General features: G+C 42.6%; 1 protein-coding gene across 1 annotated transcript in view; it reads left to right on the forward strand.

The window, feature by feature from the left end:
* Positions 1–20749, forward strand: part of LOC115321884 (parathyroid hormone/parathyroid hormone-related peptide receptor-like) — an 88822-nt gene that overhangs the window by 59116 nt on the left and 8957 nt on the right. The window contains exons 6-9 of the mRNA XM_040209880.1: positions 8161–8317; positions 8809–8869; positions 8953–9022; positions 13285–13376. Coding sequence (XP_040065814.1) covers positions 8161–8317; positions 8809–8869; positions 8953–9022; positions 13285–13376 — 380 coding nt within the window. The remainder of the gene's footprint in view (positions 1–8160; positions 8318–8808; positions 8870–8952; positions 9023–13284; positions 13377–20749) is intronic.

Here is a 20749-nt window from a genome sequence, read left to right on the forward strand (position 1 = left end):
GTTTAAGTAGTATCTCTCTGTCTGTCAAATATACTTTTATTCAGCAGTTGACCTAATAGCTAGTCAACTAAGCTCATATTTCAACCCGAAGAATATACTAATATCGCTTTAGTGGGACATAGCACGTAATATAATACATAATCCGCTCGTCAAGATGACTTCTCGATTGCTACTAAAACCTGAATTGAAATACGAGTACCAGCTGCTTAGTGGGGCGCCGGCGGGTTAACATAGTCCTTGGCTCAAGAAGCGCTTGCTTAATTTTCGTAATTTTCCTGCAGCCTGCGTTGGTGACCGAGCAGACGACTGGAGCTGTTTCTTAAACGCGGGTACGCACAAAAGCTCGATTTCGCGGACAGACAAGTCGCATGGTCGAGGCATGCGACTTAGCTGAAAATTACTCTCGGTGGAACAATTCTGTAATCATCGCCGCTTTCCTTAGATGATCAAAACGGATTAGCATATTACCGTCTTTCCGGAGCCCATAGTTTCGGTTTTGAACGAAATCTTTGAAACGAAAGTTTGACATGAAAAGAACAAAAAACACCGAGAAAACAAAACTATCCTTTGCAAGTTTATGTGCACCAGCTACACTTAACCGTTTCAGTTGAAATACCTATAAAATTGGGCATTAAACAAAAGAAAATCCGTTAAATTGAACGCGCCACCTGTTCAGGCGGCCTGGCCGAGCCGACGCGACCTGGACTCAACCGCCATGTTTGTTTGGAGGCGGCGCCCCCTATAGGTCGCTGGAGTCGCGAATAGTTGCTTTCTGGTTCGCCATACTGCGTTGTCTATTTTATGTTTACGTGTAAAGCAAGTTTCTTTGTGATTTTTCTTTTTTTAGCAAATAACAAGCCTTGACGGCATGAGAAATGTTTCTTTAAGGAACTTATATATCGGTTTACACACTGTGGTAAACACGGAGGTATATATATAAGTAATAGACTAATTGAGTAATAAACTATATAAAAAGTTCCCGTTCCGAATAAAACAAATTATTTTAAGGTCACTTGAAGTTAGTAAGGCCAGGTGTCGTGCCGGAGGTGCCGCTTGTCCTCGTACCCTGACCTCAAAAATTGTAAATTAAAAAGAAATATGTATATCTTGGATGCGAGGCATGCCAATATCAATTATTGTTAAACACATCAATTAGTGTGCCTTCGTTCAATAAATATACTTCATAATGCATGTTTTAGAGAAACGGTGGTCCTCCGACATTACTGGACCTCCGATTTCAAAACTCCCTACATTCAACAGCGTCCAATGAGGCCATCACTTAGATTTGATATACCCCGTATCAGGACCAAATATGGTGAACGAACACAGATGTATTATGTACCACAAGTTTTTAACGACCTGCCTGATGATATAATGAATTTAACGTCAAAACAAAAGCTAAAAATATCGCTTAAAAACCTCGAACACTGAAATGAATGTTCCTGTTGTCTTTTTTGCCCTTAATTTTTTTTGTTTGTTGTTGTTTTGTCTTACGCGACATGTATGCATTTCTGAGATCTCAGTGTTATTATTGTTAATATACCTATGGTCCAGTTATGTTGGTACTTTAAGAATTATATTGTTCGGTTAGAGTGCAAATTTTTTTTTTCTCTCTCTCTTTTTGTTGTTCACTTCGTCAACTGCCGAGCCAGGCACACAAGCCCCTGAGGCTTCACCCGGCTCGTTACTGTGTTTTTGTAAACTTACGTGACAAATAAAAACAATGTTCAATGTTCAATGCTACAGTTTGCTACACGGGACGAAATTGCGTGATCGATATGCGGGGAAACAACCAGGCACTTAAAAGGTTAATGAGTGCAGGAGCGTCTGGGGAAAACTCTTCAAAAAGATTACTTGTTCCAAGATATTTAGATAATTCATCAAGAGCGCGTCTATTTCTGGCGCCTATCCGGTCCGACAATGAGACCATAGAGTTTAATTTAATGATGGATGAAGAAAGAATAAACATTTAACACTGGGACAACACAGCCAAATCTTTCAACTGGCAACAGAAGATTAAATATTCCCGCAGTGAGCAGCCGAAAAAACCCAGGAGGGAAAGGTTGTGTTTTCGCGTTGTTAAATCTTTATTCTCTCTTCATCTATCACCTGAACCAACACGCTCTTCTCCCAAGAAGTTAAATTTAATTCCATTTATTTCATGCACGTTTCCCTCAATACTCAAAGACATTACAGAGGTTTAAAGCATAAAATGATTGACACATATACAACAAATCTTACAGGTTATGTACAATAATGATGAAGCATATTAGTAATGACAGTTCCAAAACGGTCGGTGTCCGTAAGGATAGCAATTCTGGTTCCAGTCCCGGGATGCACGGTGAGAAGTGATAAATGAAGCGTTTTCATCGTCAAAATTTGGGACACCCCCCTCGTGCTGATGATTGAGGTGCGAAGACCCACACACAGGAAAGAGGAGGGGGGGGGGAGTGATTCATTGCTCGCATAGGATGAAATTAAAGTAACTTTTATAAAATGAACTATGCGTGAGGAATTTTTGGCGGTAGAGAAATGATGGGAATGACAGGGTGGTTTTCATGTTGGTGGCGCTTGCACGCATGGGTAGTTAATAAGAATAAAACGAGCAGATCTGGTTTTGAGAAATTCCAATGCCAGAATGACAGTTTCTTGTCGGGGATCCCAGAGAGATTCTATACACTAAAGGTTTGGACGAATTCGGGTTGTATAAAAAAATAAGCTGTAATGAAACGTGTGCCAAGCAAAAATTATGTTGAGGAAACTTAACCTGAGATTAGCATTAGCGTTTATATACAAAATATGGGTTTTCCATGAAGGGATAGAAGATATGTGAACTTCGAAAATACTTCTTCGAAGCTACTAACTCTATAGGGGATTGATTGAGGAGGTAATAACTCCTCTCATGATACTGGTGAGACACACGCATGTACAGTCGTGTGCGATATGAAGGTTAACGCCGGGCCGTCAACCGCTCCGTGCTATCAGCGCCATGACGCGGCTGCCGTGGCAGCCACGTCATGGCGCTGATAGCACGGAGCGGTGGACGGTCCGGCGTTCACCTTCATATTGCCGGCGGGTGTACTTGCATTTGCTAGTGCTAAGATTCATAGAACATAGGTGACATTAACGGGAGGCGGTGTTGACGTCGGACTAGAGTATATCTATATCTTATTGATCTTGCGTTTGTCGGTAAATAACAATATCGCCAGCGAACATACAGATATATTACGAAATATTGGTTGGAAGGTCGCTACTATAAATGATGAAATCAACGGCTCCAAAACAGATTCTTCGGCAGCACGGGAAGCAACAAAGACACATGAAGAGTTACAATTATTGGCAGTGACGAATTGTTTGCCGATTAGATAGGAAATGTTACATTGATTCAAGAACGTTAGTGTGTATGTAAGACACTTAAGACTGCTAACGTGTATGAATGCGAAGGCATTCGTATACGTAGCGTATTCCTACAAGCTGCGCACCGCGCTGATCCCTGCCGGGCGACCTCTGCGGAGGCTGCTCGGGTGGGCTCTGCGGCCGGGTGCTCTGTAGAGCCAGGCTGCTGCCTTTCCCTCTTACCGGCGGCCGTGCCGCTGCGCCGTGCAGAGGGCTTTTCTGGGGGGTGGCGTTCCTTAAAACTATGCCGGGCGTCAGCCAATGGGGGTTTATCCATCAATTTGATGCTACAGACTACGGACCTCTTTTTATGGGCCAGGGGAATTTATGTGCCGTTTGGCGCAGCTTCAAAGGCTGATGATGCCGGTTCGCTTCATGGGACAATTCTTGCTTGCACATTAATAATCTCTGGAGAAGGGATGTTTACGAAATAGGTTCTTTATTTATTTGAGAGGCGTTTGAAGTTTATGTTAAACATTGGGAAATACCAGGAGCCCTTTTATGGTAGTGTGTTGGTTATCAAGCATATTAATTTAAAAAAAAATAGTCCTGTTTTTTTACTCGACGATTTAAGAAGTATTCTATTAAAAATGTTTAAATAAAGGAAGTGCGAGGGCATGGTTAGTTTTCATATCGTCAGCAATGGCATAACCTTGTATTTTCTTTACGCGGGCTCATCGTTTTAGCAGCTGTTCTTTTCGCATAGAAGTAAAACATATTATTACCATACAAGTCGGAAGATACAATATTGGTGCTGCAACCTATGAGTGGGTTGAGAACAAGATGCAACACATTTACTGTTAATGATGTAACCTTGTGTTTGTTAACTAGTTAATTAAGATTAAATTATATACAAAGGCTAACAAAGTAACTGATTTACGATGAAGAATGAATCGCACCTGGAGTATCGTCTGTGTAAATATTAGAAGGATAAGTGTGCTCCAAAAAGTAAAATTGGCGAACTGGGAAAGCCCATTACAACGATACTTCAGGAGAGGCGTAGAGCTCGAGCAAAGAATAACGAGGATAAGGATATCCTACAACAAGCGCTCAGAATCCACCGTTTATTGTCACTGCCCATGAACATCAAACAATTTCGAAATCACTGATTGTGCTCAAGCAAAATCACTCAGTGTCGCTTGCTACGCAATTAAAACACAACCACCGCACCAATCTTGTCTCTCGTTTCCGTAAATCCTGTATTTGTTGGGTTCTTCAAACACTTCACAGCGACACACTTTCCAAGAAAGCCAAGTGTTCGTTATAACAATGACATAATTAATTACACATAGGAAACACAAATGAGCAGAATTTGTTTCATTTTTTTTTTATTTACACTTTTATTACTTGAAAAACGCACACAGACATCTGTGACATGTGAAAGAAAGACACTTTCCCTCTCGGCGTGCCATTCTACGTTTGGTGGCCGAGATGGTCCAGTTGCATAAGGCGAATTAACATTAACTAACAAAAAAACTTTGAGTCGCGTCCACTACTGGTGATGCCACGGAACCAATTCCGTTAGCACTGTTATTCTGCGAATCAAAAGCATGGCGGCTATTGTAAATATGGATTCATTGCGGCTAAGTTTGAAAGTCGTGTTTCTTTTGTCGCCAGAGTTCTGATTCCTTTTTTTTTTATGCATGACCTGTTGCTACTGAATAGACCTCGCTCACTGCAACGTGATTTGTATTTAACGATAATCTGGAAAGCGTAATGTGGTATATTACTTTGTAGGAAGCGAATTTTAAGATTTTTGGGCGATACTTTTGCTGACACAATTTACCACTTCTTAGGGCCTTAGTAATGGCTTCATCCACTACCTGAAAACGCAGCGACCGCCTAATCATGTTTAAAATTATTTCCTGTGTTTGTACCCAACTTGGAAATACAGTCAAAAACTCATAAAAGTAGATATCCCAACTTGAGTAATCCTTTGCATCATCTAGACGCAACCTCAGAACCCAGTTTTCTTTCTGCACATCTTCAGTAAAGCTTATGTCATGACAGTTTCTTGTTAAAGTTGAGTCATGGTAGTAGTTGAAGCTTTAACCTCGATCAGTCGCGTGTTTTATATTCAGTTATAGACGCGTTGATAGATTCCTGGTTTTGCGTAGCTTTATTTAGTGACGCGTGTATTGATGCCTGTGCTCGGTCCATTCTAAGCATGAGTTCACTGACGTATTTCAGCATTGCATGCATTTCGGTAAATTGCTCGAGCTTTTCTGCACTCGTAAGCCCTTGATTATATTTGACGTACCCATAAGTCTCAAAGAGAAGGCCTTCGGCATCAACACAATACAACACAAAATGGTGTCAGAGAAGGGCATGCACTTGGGCTAGTTGGTGATCCCTATTTCCGAGGGTAAAAGTGCTAAAAACAACGGACAAGTAAGAGAAACGAACAAAACAGAGTGCTTGTTGTTTGTTTCTTTTACTTGTCTGTTGTTTTTAGCGCTTTTACGCTCGGTAATATTGGTGCCAGAGAACACTAGTGAGCACGCAAAGAGCGGTAAAAAGTCATCGCCCGTCTGCTTAGCGGTTTTAGAAAGAATCGTGAAAGTTCAACGTGAAACGAGGTGAATGCAAGAGGTCTGGCCTGTCGACGTTCTAGAGTGCTTGGGGATACTTTTACTCACTAGGAGGTTTATTATGTACATAATTTATGAAGATTTAATGGTGAATACCTCGTGGCCCTTTTCCCAAGAAAGGACCAAAGAGAATTTGCTTGGAGGAACCAATCGTCAGGCCAAGCATCTGCAGGTGCGCTCAAGCAAGGATATGTCCTGCTGTTATGATAGCGATATTCTAAAATAATAGCACTCTAGCAAACACAAAAATTTATTATGCCTGAATAAGAACATGTTTATTTTAAGTAAATACAAAAATGTTTTGTATACTATAGTAACCGACAGTTTAGGGAACGCAGTGCGATGATTAATATGTTCGCGTCTTTTGCTGTGTCATTTTTTATTGCCTGTTCTTATGAGCTAAAGCCGCAATCGCAGAGGTGGCGCAACAATATTAACATGCCCCGAATCCAGCAGGCCCTGCTTTTCCTAGAGGGAAGCTGAAGAGGGGCTTGAACAAATTTGCAGTGACGTTTCCCTTCAAAGTTCTAATGAATGAAATGCATTATAGGGAATCGGCGAGGGAATCGGTGTTTCACGTGACGTATATTTCTCCGCTAAATTTAAGAAGGAAAGTGAATGGGATTATGGATCGCGTGACGGCGGGTCACGTGAGGTTTATTTTTCTCTCTAAATTTCGCTACGAAACTGCATACGTGTCTAGGTCGCAAAGCGTGGAATTTCCCGCTAAATTTAACACTCAAACTGAATTTACGTTTTGGCCACAAGGCGTGAATTGTCCCGCTGAATTTAGCGGGGAAACTCAGTTGATGTATAAGTCCCGTGCCGTCACTTTTCTCAAGGTCTGTAGGTCAAGTGACGTCACGTAACGCCACGTGAAGCCACTTCCCCCGCTAAATCTAGCGGAAAATGCGCGGACGGAAGGGCGGACAGACGAACGCACGGAAAGACGGACAAAATATTAAGATTAGGAAGTAGCGTTAAAACCATTTCTTGTATTAAAATCGAGTTAGAAGTGAATTTTAACATATCCGGTTTTGTGAATTGGAATATCACGAGCATTTAAACCAAGCGTATACATAAACTCGAAAAAAAAATACGAAAAAGAAATTGCTGGCTTTGACGTGACACTGAGAGGTCTCAACGGCCTTGCGCGTGCCCCTTGTGAGGGAGAGCACCCAGCGCTTTTTGACTGCACGGGTAAGGCTTGCGGAAGGCGCGGAAACGTAGAGGCATCTGTATACTACGTTATGATTCCCTCATCACACCAAGCGCGTCTGGAAGGATGGGCTTTAGCGCTTTTCTGAATGCCCCGCTGTGGCTACTTGGCGCGTCAATCTGAAATATGTCTGATATTCCTAAGAGTCTGTGACAAATTTGTCCCGAGCGAGTATACACGATTGACTAACCTCCACTTTCTTACCTTCTCTCATAGCAAACATCGACACGTATTCGTACTGGTGAATGCCATATAAAGACGATTTAAGCGTTCTTTTTTCTCAAATGCGGAAGTGTTTTAATTTCCCTCTAAGCTGTCCGTGACTCTAACCACACTATACGGCCAACAAGTGTTAAAATTCGTGTCTTTGGCGTATCGGCCCGCAAGTAGGAACATGCCAATCAAAAGGCAACATGGATAACGCCCAAGCAAGACTGTCAAGCGCACGCTTTCATTGGTTGAGGTCGGGGCAAGCAAGAGCACGTGGTCGCCTTTAAGGGTAAACAAGCGCACTAGGTGCTCAATCAAATTAAACAGCGCAAATAGTGTCCCATCACCCATGGCATTCATGTGTTTGCTATAGCCGACCAAATGCATCGCAAACAGTAAATGATCCGTGATGCTACGCTTCTTCTTTAGGTGATGATAGGCTTAGCCGGGGATAGGCGACACGCCAAAAACAACTAGCGCCGGGACGATGAACTGTTGGCGTTGCTTGAAGGGCTCCGTTGGATTGTAGCGTCGGCTGCGGATACATTTAAAATGAAATAGAGCATAGAGCATTGCAATTCGCCTGATTGCTAAAATCGCTAAAACCCTGGTCATTCAGACACAGATGCCACATGGTGTTCGTGTCTGCAAATGTTCATTAGTTTTTCTCTGCGAAATGCTCACTTTATAGTAGAAAGCATGTCGTGAAAAAAACTGACATATCGCTTTTTTTCTGCCTTTCAGAACGTAGACTGCAAGGTGTTCACGAGTTTCTGGCACTACGTGCTGATGGCCAACTACTGCTGGATCCTCATGGAGGGACTGTACCTGCACAGCCTCGTCTTCCTCGCCTTCTTCACGGACAGTTCGGGGATTATAAGATACGTCGCTCTTGGTTGGGGTAAGTCATATTTTTCTTATGCTTACTACTCCAATGAATATATCTCTCACTTATTGTCGTTGACAGATTAGCCAGTGGTTCTCATATCTCGAACAGATCGTATAAAGTGACGTATTTAGTGCGCTAGCAATTTCTCAAAACAATCGCGTGCCTCAGAAGGATTCAGAGTATTGCACTTCGTTTTGAAGGACCTGTCGAGGCGGTTGCTTTTAATTTAGTAGTATTCAGATACGCCAACTTTTAGGGACACCCCGCATTCAAGATATCGGTACTCTGGCGTCATCAAAAGTTGAACACCTCTATTGAGAAACGTTTTAGAGTACATTGTGCTTCATATTTATTCAAAGATTAGTGTAAAATATAGAAGGCAGAGTGTGGTGCTTAGTCTTATCACAGTAAGTAATTATGGAATTTTCTCTTGATTCCATTCGCCAATTTTTTGTCCTCATCACCACATCGTAACTCTGAAAAGTTTTGTATAAATTTTGCAGGGCTTCCGATACTGTTCCTTGTTCCTTGGGTAGCAGTAAGAGCAATGCTTGAAGACACGTAGTAAGTATATGAACCCACACTGTTTTCGTCCAGTCGCTGTTTTCGGAAAATAATGCTGGTTCGTTTTCCCTCTGCCACTTTAGTTGCTGGACAACAAATGACACAAAATCTTACTTCTGGATTATCCGAGGACCTATCACGGCGTCCATAGTGGTAAGACTGTTTTGGACCTTAGAATGTATTGGAGAAATTTTCTTGATCGCGCTGTGGAGTGCTTTCAGCTCTCTTCCAAGATGAAGCACTCTCTTTTTTTAAAGTCTTGCACTCTCCTGTGCAATGATGCGGAGAATGGAACATATTTGAATCGTAATTAAGGAAAATATTTAGGCAGCGAATGGGTGGCCGAGTGTGTTTGCACATCACAACTCGAAGCACTAAGAACAAAATTCTTACCGTTGCGGATCTATGCCATTGCACTGCCCCTTTATATCGGAATATGTTTCGCACCTGCGTAACGTCACTTAATTACTGTTGCATCATGCGCTTTAAAAACTATATTTTTCGCGTCCGCCAAAGTCACCGTACTCTCGCAGACCGAGATCGGATCGCCTTAACATCTAACATAAAATGTGATCTTGCTTTGCAAAAGTTGTTTTAAATAAATATGCCTGATAGCAGTTGGCACTTTGGAACGCACATGAAAAGAAAAACGCGAGAAGCTTCATAGCGCAGCGGACGTTTTGCTAAGAAGTTTAGTTTTTTCAGAGTCAATCAAAAAGGACATACGAGGAACTATTATGAACATGTAACGACAAATAAAAATCTTCACGCCGGAATAATATTTGTGGCTCTTGCATTTTACTCCTTATATTGTCTGCGTCACCGCGCATAATTTCTATATCTTCCAATATAGGGCTAAATTTAAAAAAAAAACGTGTATCCCTACACAAATTATGTTTTAATTATTTTAGTTTCGTTTCACAAACGTGGCTTTTATAAAGTTCCTTTATTCCAAACATTTATTTTCTAGTTCCGTCTATGCTTTTAATTAAAGAAATAATAAGATTATACTTTTTCACAGGCCTCAGTAAGGCAGGTGATCGCAAAGGTGCACTGGTGCAATTCTTCATCTATATGTAGTTGGCTGGTGTTCGCTAAAAAGAAAGACACACATAGTTTGACCAATTCATAACACACATTCTGAAAGGAAGCAGGTGACGCTCACAGGGATTTGTGTAGCCCTCCAACTTGAAATATTCATTGTACAGCATGATGGGGGGCATATAATAGAGTGACAATCAGGTGAAGCCGGACTATCATTTTTGAACTGGGTGATTTGCTTGTGTGGAGATGTGTTTGCAGTCTTCAGGTTTTTTTTTGCAGATAGAAAAAAAAGGAAGTGTTCCAAAACGTCGATCTATTTATATATTGACAGTCTAAACACTATTCCTTTTACAAGACTTTATAAACAATGAACCACCATAAAAGCAATGCATATAAGAAATAAAGAGTCAAATTGAAAGTTTGGTTAATATTTACATGAAGGTGTACTATGAACGAAAAAAAAGCGTTCATTGCCACCTCCCGAGTATTTCACGCAGTAAAACAAAAATTGGTTTCCATAAACAAAGTGAGGCAACAGGTGGGCGGAAGAATTGTGCCATATTAAAGGCTACCAAAAAACTTCAGATATATTTGTTTTGTTTTTTTGCAATCAGGTACTATTCGCGTTTTCGCGCAGTGTGTAATTTTTCATTGATCTGAAGGTAAGTGCGCAAAGAAGATGGTGTAAATTAAACATAATTACACTAGAAAAAATCTGGAGCGCCTGCTCTCCAGCAAAGCGCTTGGCAGAGCCAATTGCTGCAATCTAAGGCATGCACTCGACGAATAACGAGGCTGATAATGTGTCTGATCCTCGACAAACGGTCTCCGTTGTGACACTTTGCACGGTGAACCGCCGTACTAAGTAGCATTATCGCAGAAGGTTTTCTTGTTTTCTTTAAAGAGGCCTTGAAACGTTCTTTTCGAACATTCTGCGCTAAGTGCTAATTTGGATTACAGGTCCTCTATTACGTAGCCCACGCGCATTCGTTTTTATGTGAAAGCATGAACTGTCCCATGGAGCGAGCCGACGTCATCTGTTTTGAAACCGCGCCAAATGGCACCACCTTAAACCCTTTCTCCAAGTGAAGCCAGCTTCCAGCTATGAAACCACGCGAAAAGCCTAGACAACGGTACCATTTTCCCCGATCCCAAAGAAGCGGAGTAAAGCTGATGGATTTCGGCTTCGGTCCCATTGGCTGGCGCGCGTCGACGAGGCTCCCATCGACCGCTGCGCGTCGGTTTCAACGACGGCCACCCCATGGCGCTGCGTGTCCGCGAGGCAGCGGCTACACCGCTCCTCACCCAAAGTCAGCGCGCGGGCTCGACCGTCGACGAGAGAAGGGAGCGGAAGGAGCGGCGTGGCATGCTTTCGCATTCACACCTCATCAGAAGTGCTTGGGTGTACCTCGAGCCTTTTATTTCCTGGATTCCTTTATTAGCGTAAAACGGCATTTTCAATTTTCCGGAGAGCTTGCATCTCGATTCTACGATTACGTCACAACAAGACAGCCAATCGGAAAGTTTTGATTTCTGCCGTAACGCGTAAAAGTCAAAGGCGACCAGATACTTTCCTCAGATACAAAATATGCGATCGGCTGGGCCTCGCCGAGCTTCAGCGTCGCTTAATCGAAGGCAGCCGAGTTTTCGGCTTTGTGCATTATGCGGACACTCCCTCTGATGACTACGAGACCGGCCATCAGCCGACTTCGGCAGCGACAGCGAAGGCGGCGCGAGCTCTCTGCGGCGAGGTGCGTGCGGTTCGACGGGACGTATCCGTTCTTTCTCCGGGTCAAGGCTTGGCCGTCCTTCGATGTTCATATCATTGTCCCGTTTAGGAATAGATCGGAACAGACGTAACCCTGTCTCCTGCCAGTGTCGTTTGGGCCATCGCAGTCAATGGCTGGAAACCAGGCCGCTCTTCACTGTGGGTCGTCTGGCAACTTACGAAACCGAATGTCGTTCACTCTATCGTACCTTGTGCCTACTGTCTCACAACGCACGCGGTCCGCATGGCGAGTGCTGAAGCGCGCACACAACACACGCCAACGACGCAGAGCACACATCATAACCTAAGCCTTCCACACACAGAAAAGGCGCAGTGATCTTCAGACGACAAGAGCCGACGTAGCGATATGTTGCTGGACAAAATCAATCTCGGATGTGTTTCAAAACAAAACGTAGTTTTAGAACGCCAGTAAATGCGTTTCTATTTCTATAACTTTCTTTAATATTGGAGCAGAAAATAAAGTACAGTAGATCCACACCCTTACACACGTATTCTTGTGACGTTTGTTCCTCGAGCTGGCCAACAATGTCGCATGGTCATTCCAAACAACCCAAGAAACACGATTTTCAAACATGTTCTATAATATGTGAACGCAATACTTCGCCGCGATATTTGGGATTTAGGATGTCTGAGGTCTCAATTTTACAAAATTAAGCCTGAGAATATCTATTTTATTGCACGACCCCTTTAGAAATATTATCTGCCCCGTTATTCGCCGAGCAATCCCTCCGTAGGTTTCTGCGATTGGCTCTCTAAGTGCTATGTGAGAGAACAGAAGTTCCATATGTCTTAGAGTGTACGAGACACTCCAAGTCTAGGGTTGGAACTTTGTGCTGTCCTGTTTTTTTGTTTTTTTTTTACCCTTTACCTGCTTTCAGTATTATAAAAGCGGGGACAAGCTCCTCCGCATTGCACTCCACTTTATCGACTTCAGTGAGCGAACGTTGGATTGACGATGAGAGAGGAGGAGAGTACACTCGCCTCATCTCCGGCGTCCCCTTGCTTTGCGGGAGGAGCACGTCGCGCTTTTTTAAACTGCCACTGAGTATAACCTCAGGGCATTTCGTAATTACGTAGTTTTAGACGCTTTATTTATGCAATGAGCGAAGCGAAAGTGTGTGCTCCGGCTATTGGAAGATGCAAGAGCACATTGCAAAGAGCGATTGCAAATATCGGTGTCCGAGTTTTATTATAAATCAATTAAAACAAAGTTTGCTCTATATAAAGTGATAAGATATAAATATTTTATAAATGTAATCATTTATTTGATCAATTCATCGAAGAAAGATATAATAACGCTCGAATAATTATTTTACTTTCAGTGCAATCACAAACAATAGTCGGTTTTACGAGAAGTAGGTGGCATTGTAACTCGGATGTTCATTACCTTAGAGTGCACATATAATACAATTTGCTTACCCAGTTTGTTATAGCATAAAAAAAACATAACGTAAAAATAAAAAAAAAAATTCAAAACAGATGCTCTTACAAACTCCTTTCCGAGATGTATGAACAGCATCAGCCACAGGCAATAATTTTGTTTTGGTGTAATACTGTTGCCCGTATTTCTGATTCATCGCAGGTGAACTTCGTCCTATTTATCAACATTACAAGGGTACTCTTTGTAAAGCTGTTCACCACCCAAACCCACCAAGCAAGGAAGTACAGATACAGGTGAGACAAAGGGCTCCTTCTAGAAAATATTATGGACAACCTCAACATACTTTCATTATTCAGGAAGCCTTTGCTTTGCCAGCTGGCTTTTAAAAGTGGAACACAGCACAACAAAAGCGGTACTGAAAAGATTGTGTCGTAACCTGTTGAAAAAAGCGGTCATTTGGAAGTTTTTGACTGAATGAAGTTTTAAACTCTCCCACTCATGGAAAAAATTTCCGACGTGCGTTTCTACTTCATTTATCTGTACCCACGGGCCGTATTTACCTTTAACTTTTATGCTCAGTGCAAATTTCCGCCACACCGGTGTGTGAGCCGAGTGAAAAATAAGTAACTTCAAATATAAACAAAAGAAAAAAATAACCTGCGTCTTGCGGTTACCGCATACTGATAACTGGTCCTGGTCCTGGAGCTTTGTCAGGGCGACCAATTATCAATCGACTTTTGAAATTCCGATAACGTGTTGGGTTGTTCTAACTTTTCTTTTAAATCTGCTAAAATCTCGGCAATAAATTCAACTAAAACCCCTGAAAACCATTTTTTTTGAGTGCGTGGTAATTGAAATGTTTTTTTTTATATATAATATTGTACGAAAACGCGTTTGATCATTCCTTTATCGTGCCATACTACTTTTTGGTACTCTACAATCTCACTGACTTTATTCTGACCCACTTACTTGTTTCGACCCCTATCGCTCTTTTTATGGGCATTTCTCCGAGCGATAACTGCTTCCATCATCAAGAACCGCAAGGACATTTTTATAATGACTATTTCTTCAGAAAACAAACTGGGAGAAGTATACACTCCCCTCATCAGTTTCTGAAGTAGTGCGTTTACACCGCTCCCTTGTTTATTTATTTATTTTTCGTGCTTTAATAAACCGAAGAGTTCAAGAGCTATCATCTTAGTTACCTTCTTAAACAATTCCCATTTAATTCCGAACTCTTCCCTAGTAGCTTGCTGCTGTCGTCTTTTTATCGTTCCCCGGTCGCTATGTCATGCCCTGTACAAAAACAGCTAAAATCCCGCACAATAAAAAAGAAATTGATCAGTTTGAACGTACTTTTCAATGCGCTCAAAAATGATTAAACACTCATCCGCCTCAGGAGAGGCGTATATACACATCTCCTCGCTACGCACGCGGCAAAGTCACCTACACCTCGTTTCACTTTTAAGTCCAAACGCAACCGACACCTCGGGCTGATGGCACCTAGTCGCCAACGTCAAATAGCACTATCATTATGTTCGTCAAATTTCTGTTCACATTCTATCCGCGCTGAAAAAATAGTCAAAAGAAAAGGCCCAGCGACTTCCAGTTTTTACGCTGCCTGATTAGTACGATTAGCTCGCAGCGTCGGCTGCATCTGGACCAGGGTGTAAGATAGGCAGGTGGGGAAACGGCCCATAGAAACCTACCGCAGCACCGTGACCGGATTGTGTACTCGTCTGCTTGCGGGTATCCCCGATTAGCGACAGATGGCGCTGCGGCGAGAAGAAAAATATTGGAATCGAATTCGCATGAAACTGTATGAGAGAGTGCGCCAAATAAACCGAGAGCACGACAGTCATCCATTGAAAATCCACGAGAAACCATCTCCGTCAGTTTGGCCGGTCGCCACCGGTCGCCCACCCGGAGTGAGAGTTCGCGGTGCTCCACATAGATGGCGCCACAGAAAAAGAGAAAACCGAGGGGGGCATAATCCGGTCGCTCATTTGGCTCTCGTTTCTCCACCTCTCTATCTTACACCCTCATCTGCACTTAAGCTGAAACAAAGTATCGACCGTTTACCAAGACGAGCGTGTTTGCACACACCGGTGTGGGCACTGCGCGTGCGCGAAAACCAGATTCGCGCGAGTCGAAGCATCTTCACATGCCCAGTACCGACAGCAACGCCACCGCAGTGGCTTGACGTCATAGAGTTGAGTTGGTCTATAGAAACTATCGCTTGTGCGGCATTCGCACCACGCACGAATGTAGTGAAATATCAAAAACCATTTATTACGTTTATGGCGTGTGTATAGTTTTATTAGTCTATGCTTTTCGCATCGTTTTTTTTTTCTTAGTCCGTTAAGGCTACATTATTGCAGTATATTCACGTAAGTTATAGGACCAGGTAGATATGCTATAGGGGGTCCATCGTCAAAACTAGAAATGTTTCATTAATCTTAGTAAAAATAAGCACATTGTTCAAATTCGTGTCAACGAAAAGTACTGAATCAGCAAATTTTAGAAATAATGGCAGCACATGGCAAACGCAGTGGTGCGCTAAAGTTACCAGTCGTGCAAAAGACGCAAGACTGGGGAAACGAAAGCGAGGTTGATAATATTATCATCCGCATCCATCATGTTAAAGAATCTAAAGTCAACGCATACCGACTAGCATCGTCTCAAAGAGGGGGGTGAATCGGCCATTTTTACAGATTCGTTCATCTTTGGAAATTTGGGCACTCGCGCCTCGCCAGGGAACTTTTTGAGGACAACCCAGTTCCGACCTAAAGACAGAAGATAAAATTGTGAGTCCTTTAGTCTATACAGGTGGAAAGGGGAGTACTCTAAAACAAATCCTTATTTTAGAAAACCGGTCTCAAAGTGTGGATTATTGGGTGGTTTTTCGGGCATTCGTTCACTATTTTAATATTGGCACACGCGCCTCCCCAGGGAACCTTTTGGATACAAACCACTTCCGAGCTAAAGGCAGAATATAAAATTTAGAGTCTCGAGCCCATCCTGGTGCTATGGCGAGTAGTTGAAAATAAATCCTTTTTGAGAAAACTGGTTTCAAAGTGGGGATGGTCCGGCTGTTTATACGTATTCGTTTATCCTTTGAAATTTGGGCACACGCGCCTCGTCTACTAACTTTTAGATGTCTGCCAAAAACTTAACTGGTGAAAAAATCCACAATTTAGGGCCCTATAGAATAAGCTGCTACCATTGCAACTCTTCTAAAACGAGCCATTGTTGTGTAAACTTGTCTTGAAGTGGACATGGGTCGACTACTTTTAGGCATTCGTTCATCATTTCCTATTGCGGCCCTCGCGCCTCCTCCAGGAACTTCTTGAGATCGGCCGAGTTTTAAACTGTTGATGAAATACATAATTTAGGGCTTTTGACTACGAGCTGCTGCTATGGCAAATCCTCTAAAACCAGTTATATTTAGAAAAAAAGCCTGTCTCGAAGTGGACATAGTACGACTGTTTTTTTGAGGCACTAGTTCATCATTTCAAATTCGGACCTCCGGGCCTCATCCAGGAACTTTTTGAGATAGGCCGAATTTTTAACTACTGATAAAATACGAACTTTGAGGCAACTGAACACAAATGTATGCAATTGCAAAATCTTCAGCTTTGGCCCTCTCCGAAGAATGTGATACCAAGTCGGATATTTCTATATACTCTTTTCCTGATTTTCTTTTGTGCTGTTTTTATTCTGAGCGATTGGGTACATGAATCCTATATTAGTAATCAGTATGTGCTTAAATAATACTTTTGACATCGAAATGATTAGTTCACAAGAAGGATCATCCTCTCATAAATCATTTATTCACCGCACTGGCTTTCATTCCTTACAATAGAAAAGCCAATTTTATAATCACAGAACTGTAATAAGTGGGAAAATAAGCGCCAAAAAAACACGGACAAAGAGTAGATTGACAACGACACAGGCCATGAGCCAGGGCTACGCCCTGTGGAAAAGCTATCACTGGTGAGATGGATAGGTGAAAAGGCCAAACCCGAAGACAAAGATCGATGCGTGGCGGACGGCGTAGACGTACTACAGCGCACTTCCGGAATCTCCCCAAGGGGCTTCAAGTTCGGCCATATCATCGACCACTTCCTGAGTCACGATTTGAAGCTGCTTGCAGCTGACAAGGAGGGAGGCTTTGTGGTTGCCCCCCTTGCCCTGTATAGTACCAGGACGAGACAGGCCATCGACAGGAACTTCTAGCTGGTGAATCCTGGTGCCCTAACGAAGGTGAGGGACCGCGCGCTGGACTTCTGCCGTTCCTTGGAGCTGCCCACGGTTCTGAAAAATGTGAAAGCCAGCAAGAAATTGATTTTGGACATATTTTTCACCGCTAAGACTCATAAACCTGAGTGCCCTTTCCGGGCGATAGTGACAGAGAGAGGCACGTGGCAGTCGCAGATAGGGGACTATTTGCGCAATCATTTGTCTGGGTTAAAACTGGACGACCCGTTTGCCGCAAGGAACTCTGAGTGCGTCATTGAATTTTTGAGCAACGCTCACCATGGCATGCGCAGTGGCTTTTCCGTAGATGTCCAGGATTTGTTTTATTCCATCCCTTATGAGCCCCTCTTCCTTGCGGTAAGAGACTGCATCGACCTGAGTGGGGTTGCGGCTTTTCAGAGCTCTTGTGGTGTCAATGTTGAGGCTTTCCTTGAGCTCCTGTCTTTTTATTTAAAGAACACGTTTGTGACGTTTGAGGGAGGTGTTTATTTACAAAAGAAGGGAATTTGCATCGGTGCCAGTGTCGCGCCGGTTTTGTGCAATATCTTTTTAAGTAAGTGCGGAAAGGCGATAGCGGATAGCTCTGATATGAGTGATGGCAAATACAAGATATTTAGGTATGTGGATGATTTTCTCATCCTGGGACGCAATCCCGATCTCTCTAGCTGTGAAGTTTCAGAGACGCTAAAGGTGTTCAAGTCTTGCTGCCGCGGATTGTCATTTACGCACGAGACTCCTAAAGACGGAATTATACAATTTCTTGACCTCAAGCTAAGTTTTCTAGGTGAGCACATTTGTTGGGAGTACTCCCCTAGATCTAAGAAGGGGGTCCTTCCCTTCAATTCCTGCCACTCCAAGCTAGTGAAGAGAGGCATCGCGAGCTCGTGTATGGAGGCGTCTCTCAGAAAGTCTTGCCTGCATAGCGCCCACGATAGCTTTGTCAGACAAGTAGATCGTCTGCGAAAAGGGGGTTTCCCAATGAGCTCATTGGTCGAAGTGGCTGGGAGCCTGATAAAGAAGTTCAAGGGGACGCAGAAACCACCGCGCGAAAAGAGCAACGTACGGCCTGTGGTGATACCATATATGCACGGTGTCTCCCATAACCTTAAGAAGGTGGCTGGGCGCTATGATGTCCCGGTCGTATTTTCAGCGCCCAACAAAATGTCGCGATTATGCAGGAGAATTAATGATCCACAACCGATAACTGACCCGTGCCATGCCAAGCACAGGAATAAGTACACTGATTGCGCAACCGCCGTCGTTTATGAAATACCAATGACGTGTGGTTTAAGCTATGTAGGGCAGACTGGAAGGTGTATTAATGATCGGGTCCGCGAGCACGCCGCTTCAACTAGAACTACACCGTCAGGGCATTTGGCTGTACATTGCAAAAGATGCACTTGCGACCCATCATGTGACAGCACTAAAATATTGGCGAGGTACAGAAACAAAGTGTCACGCGAGCTTCACGAGGCATTTGAGATTAGGAGAAGGGGTAAAAAATGCATTAGCGATACATCATTGGCTCTGTCTACGAATGAGTTTGAATATTTGAAACGTGGTCTGGGCGGAGACTAACGTGACGTGTGGTGTCTGATAGTGTGCTCCCATTGGTATATAAGTTTGTGTTTTTTTCCTAATAAATTCAGTTGAGAGGCGCCCTGTGTCGTTGTCAATCTACTCTTTGTCCGTGTTTTTTTGGCGCTTATTTTCCCACGATGTACCAACTGGCCCATCTAAGCATTTTATTGTAATAAGTGATAATATTTTCAAACCATTTTTTATAATTTTATAATATCGTAACACAAACAGTTGTTTTTGGTTTTCTAGCTTATTTATGTGAGCATCAGAATATTGGAAATGATCGTTAACTTTAAAACGAGCATGAATCCGCCTTATTCGGCAAACTGGTCTCAGGAACCTAAGAAAATAACTGAGAAAACACAAAATGTGCCCAGCACATTTTAGAATCTTGTGGTCTACTTTTGTCGAACGGCATTTTTTTTTTAATTTTTTATTTATTTTTAAATTATGCTTGTGTGAACTTTCTTGTTTCTAAAAAAATATTCTGAGCTGCCTCCGAAATACATTTTTCTACGGGTGTAGTACTTACACATTTTGAACACTACAGGTTTTTCCGTAATATTAAGGAGGGTTCTTAGTTAATTTAAAAATCATAGCGATATGTTTATATCCAAGAAAAAATTATAGACTTCAAATAACCAGGACACTATTCGTGGTGGCAATACATCAAAACGTTTATTTCACGGAGGAATTTGCCGTTTGCATGTCGTCATCTTGCAATTTTGGCACAAGAAAAGCGGTATATAAAAGAATAGAGGAGTAGCATGGCAAACTGTTAAAAGCATAACGTTTTGGCGTTGTGGCCATATTTATGTATGAAATATACGGGCTTCTATGGGAGCGCTGCCGTAACCCGCCAAGAGATGGCGTAAGCATACGATGGCACAAATTCTTGGGGATGAAACGCGGTGGTGCGCTAAAGTTAGCACTCGTGCAATAGCTGCGCAAGGCGGCCGGAGCGTAAACGCGGATGATAATTTTAACATCCCCGTCCATCATGCCAAATCATAAAAAAAATAATAATAACGCATACCGAGTAAAGTAGGGGTGGTTCGGCCGTTGCGACGTATTTCTTTCATCTTTCGAAATCTGGGTACCCGCGCTGTGCCAGAGAGTGTTTTGAATCTGCCGCTATGAAATATCCTATAAAATGAAACATTTTTGAGAAAGCTTGTCTGGAGGTGGACAGGGTTCTACTGTTCTCAGGCATTTCTTTTATCATTCCAAATTCGGGCACACGCTCGTCATTCAGGAACCTTTTGAGATCAAACGAATTCTTACCTATTGACCAATCACCAACTTTATGGCCCTCAACAACATGCTCCTGCTATGGCAACTTCTCTAAAATGAGTCTTCTTTGAGAAAACGCGTCTTGGCTTGGACATGGTTTGACTGTTTTTAGGCATTTGTCTATCATTTCAAATTTGGGCACCCACGCCTTGTCCAGGGGAGTTTTGAGATTGACCCAATTCTTATCTGGCGAATAAATATCAAACTTAATCCCACCAACTACAAGCCGGTGCTATTCCTGAATATTGGGCTTCAGCCCTCTTCGAGGAATGTGATATCAAGTCGGATATTCCAATGCGCTCGTCTCTTGACTTTCTTCTCTGTTTGTGTAAAAGACGAAAGGGATAATTAATTTAATGAAAACATTTTGATCGCGCCTAAATATTTTTTGTTTACGTAGGCATGTTAAGTTTAAAAGAACAATCATACTCTCATAAATCGCTTGTTCACGGCAGTTATCCCAATCCTTACAATAAAATGCAGTTTGTTGTAATCAAATTATATTCATAACTCGCGAGAATGGTTTTTAATG

The sequence above is a fragment of the Ixodes scapularis genome, unplaced genomic scaffold (assembly GCF_016920785.2).
Source record: "Ixodes scapularis isolate PalLabHiFi unplaced genomic scaffold, ASM1692078v2 PGA_scaffold5__190_contigs__length_132052651, whole genome shotgun sequence".
NCBI lineage: Eukaryota > Metazoa > Arthropoda > Arachnida > Ixodida > Ixodidae > Ixodes > Ixodes scapularis.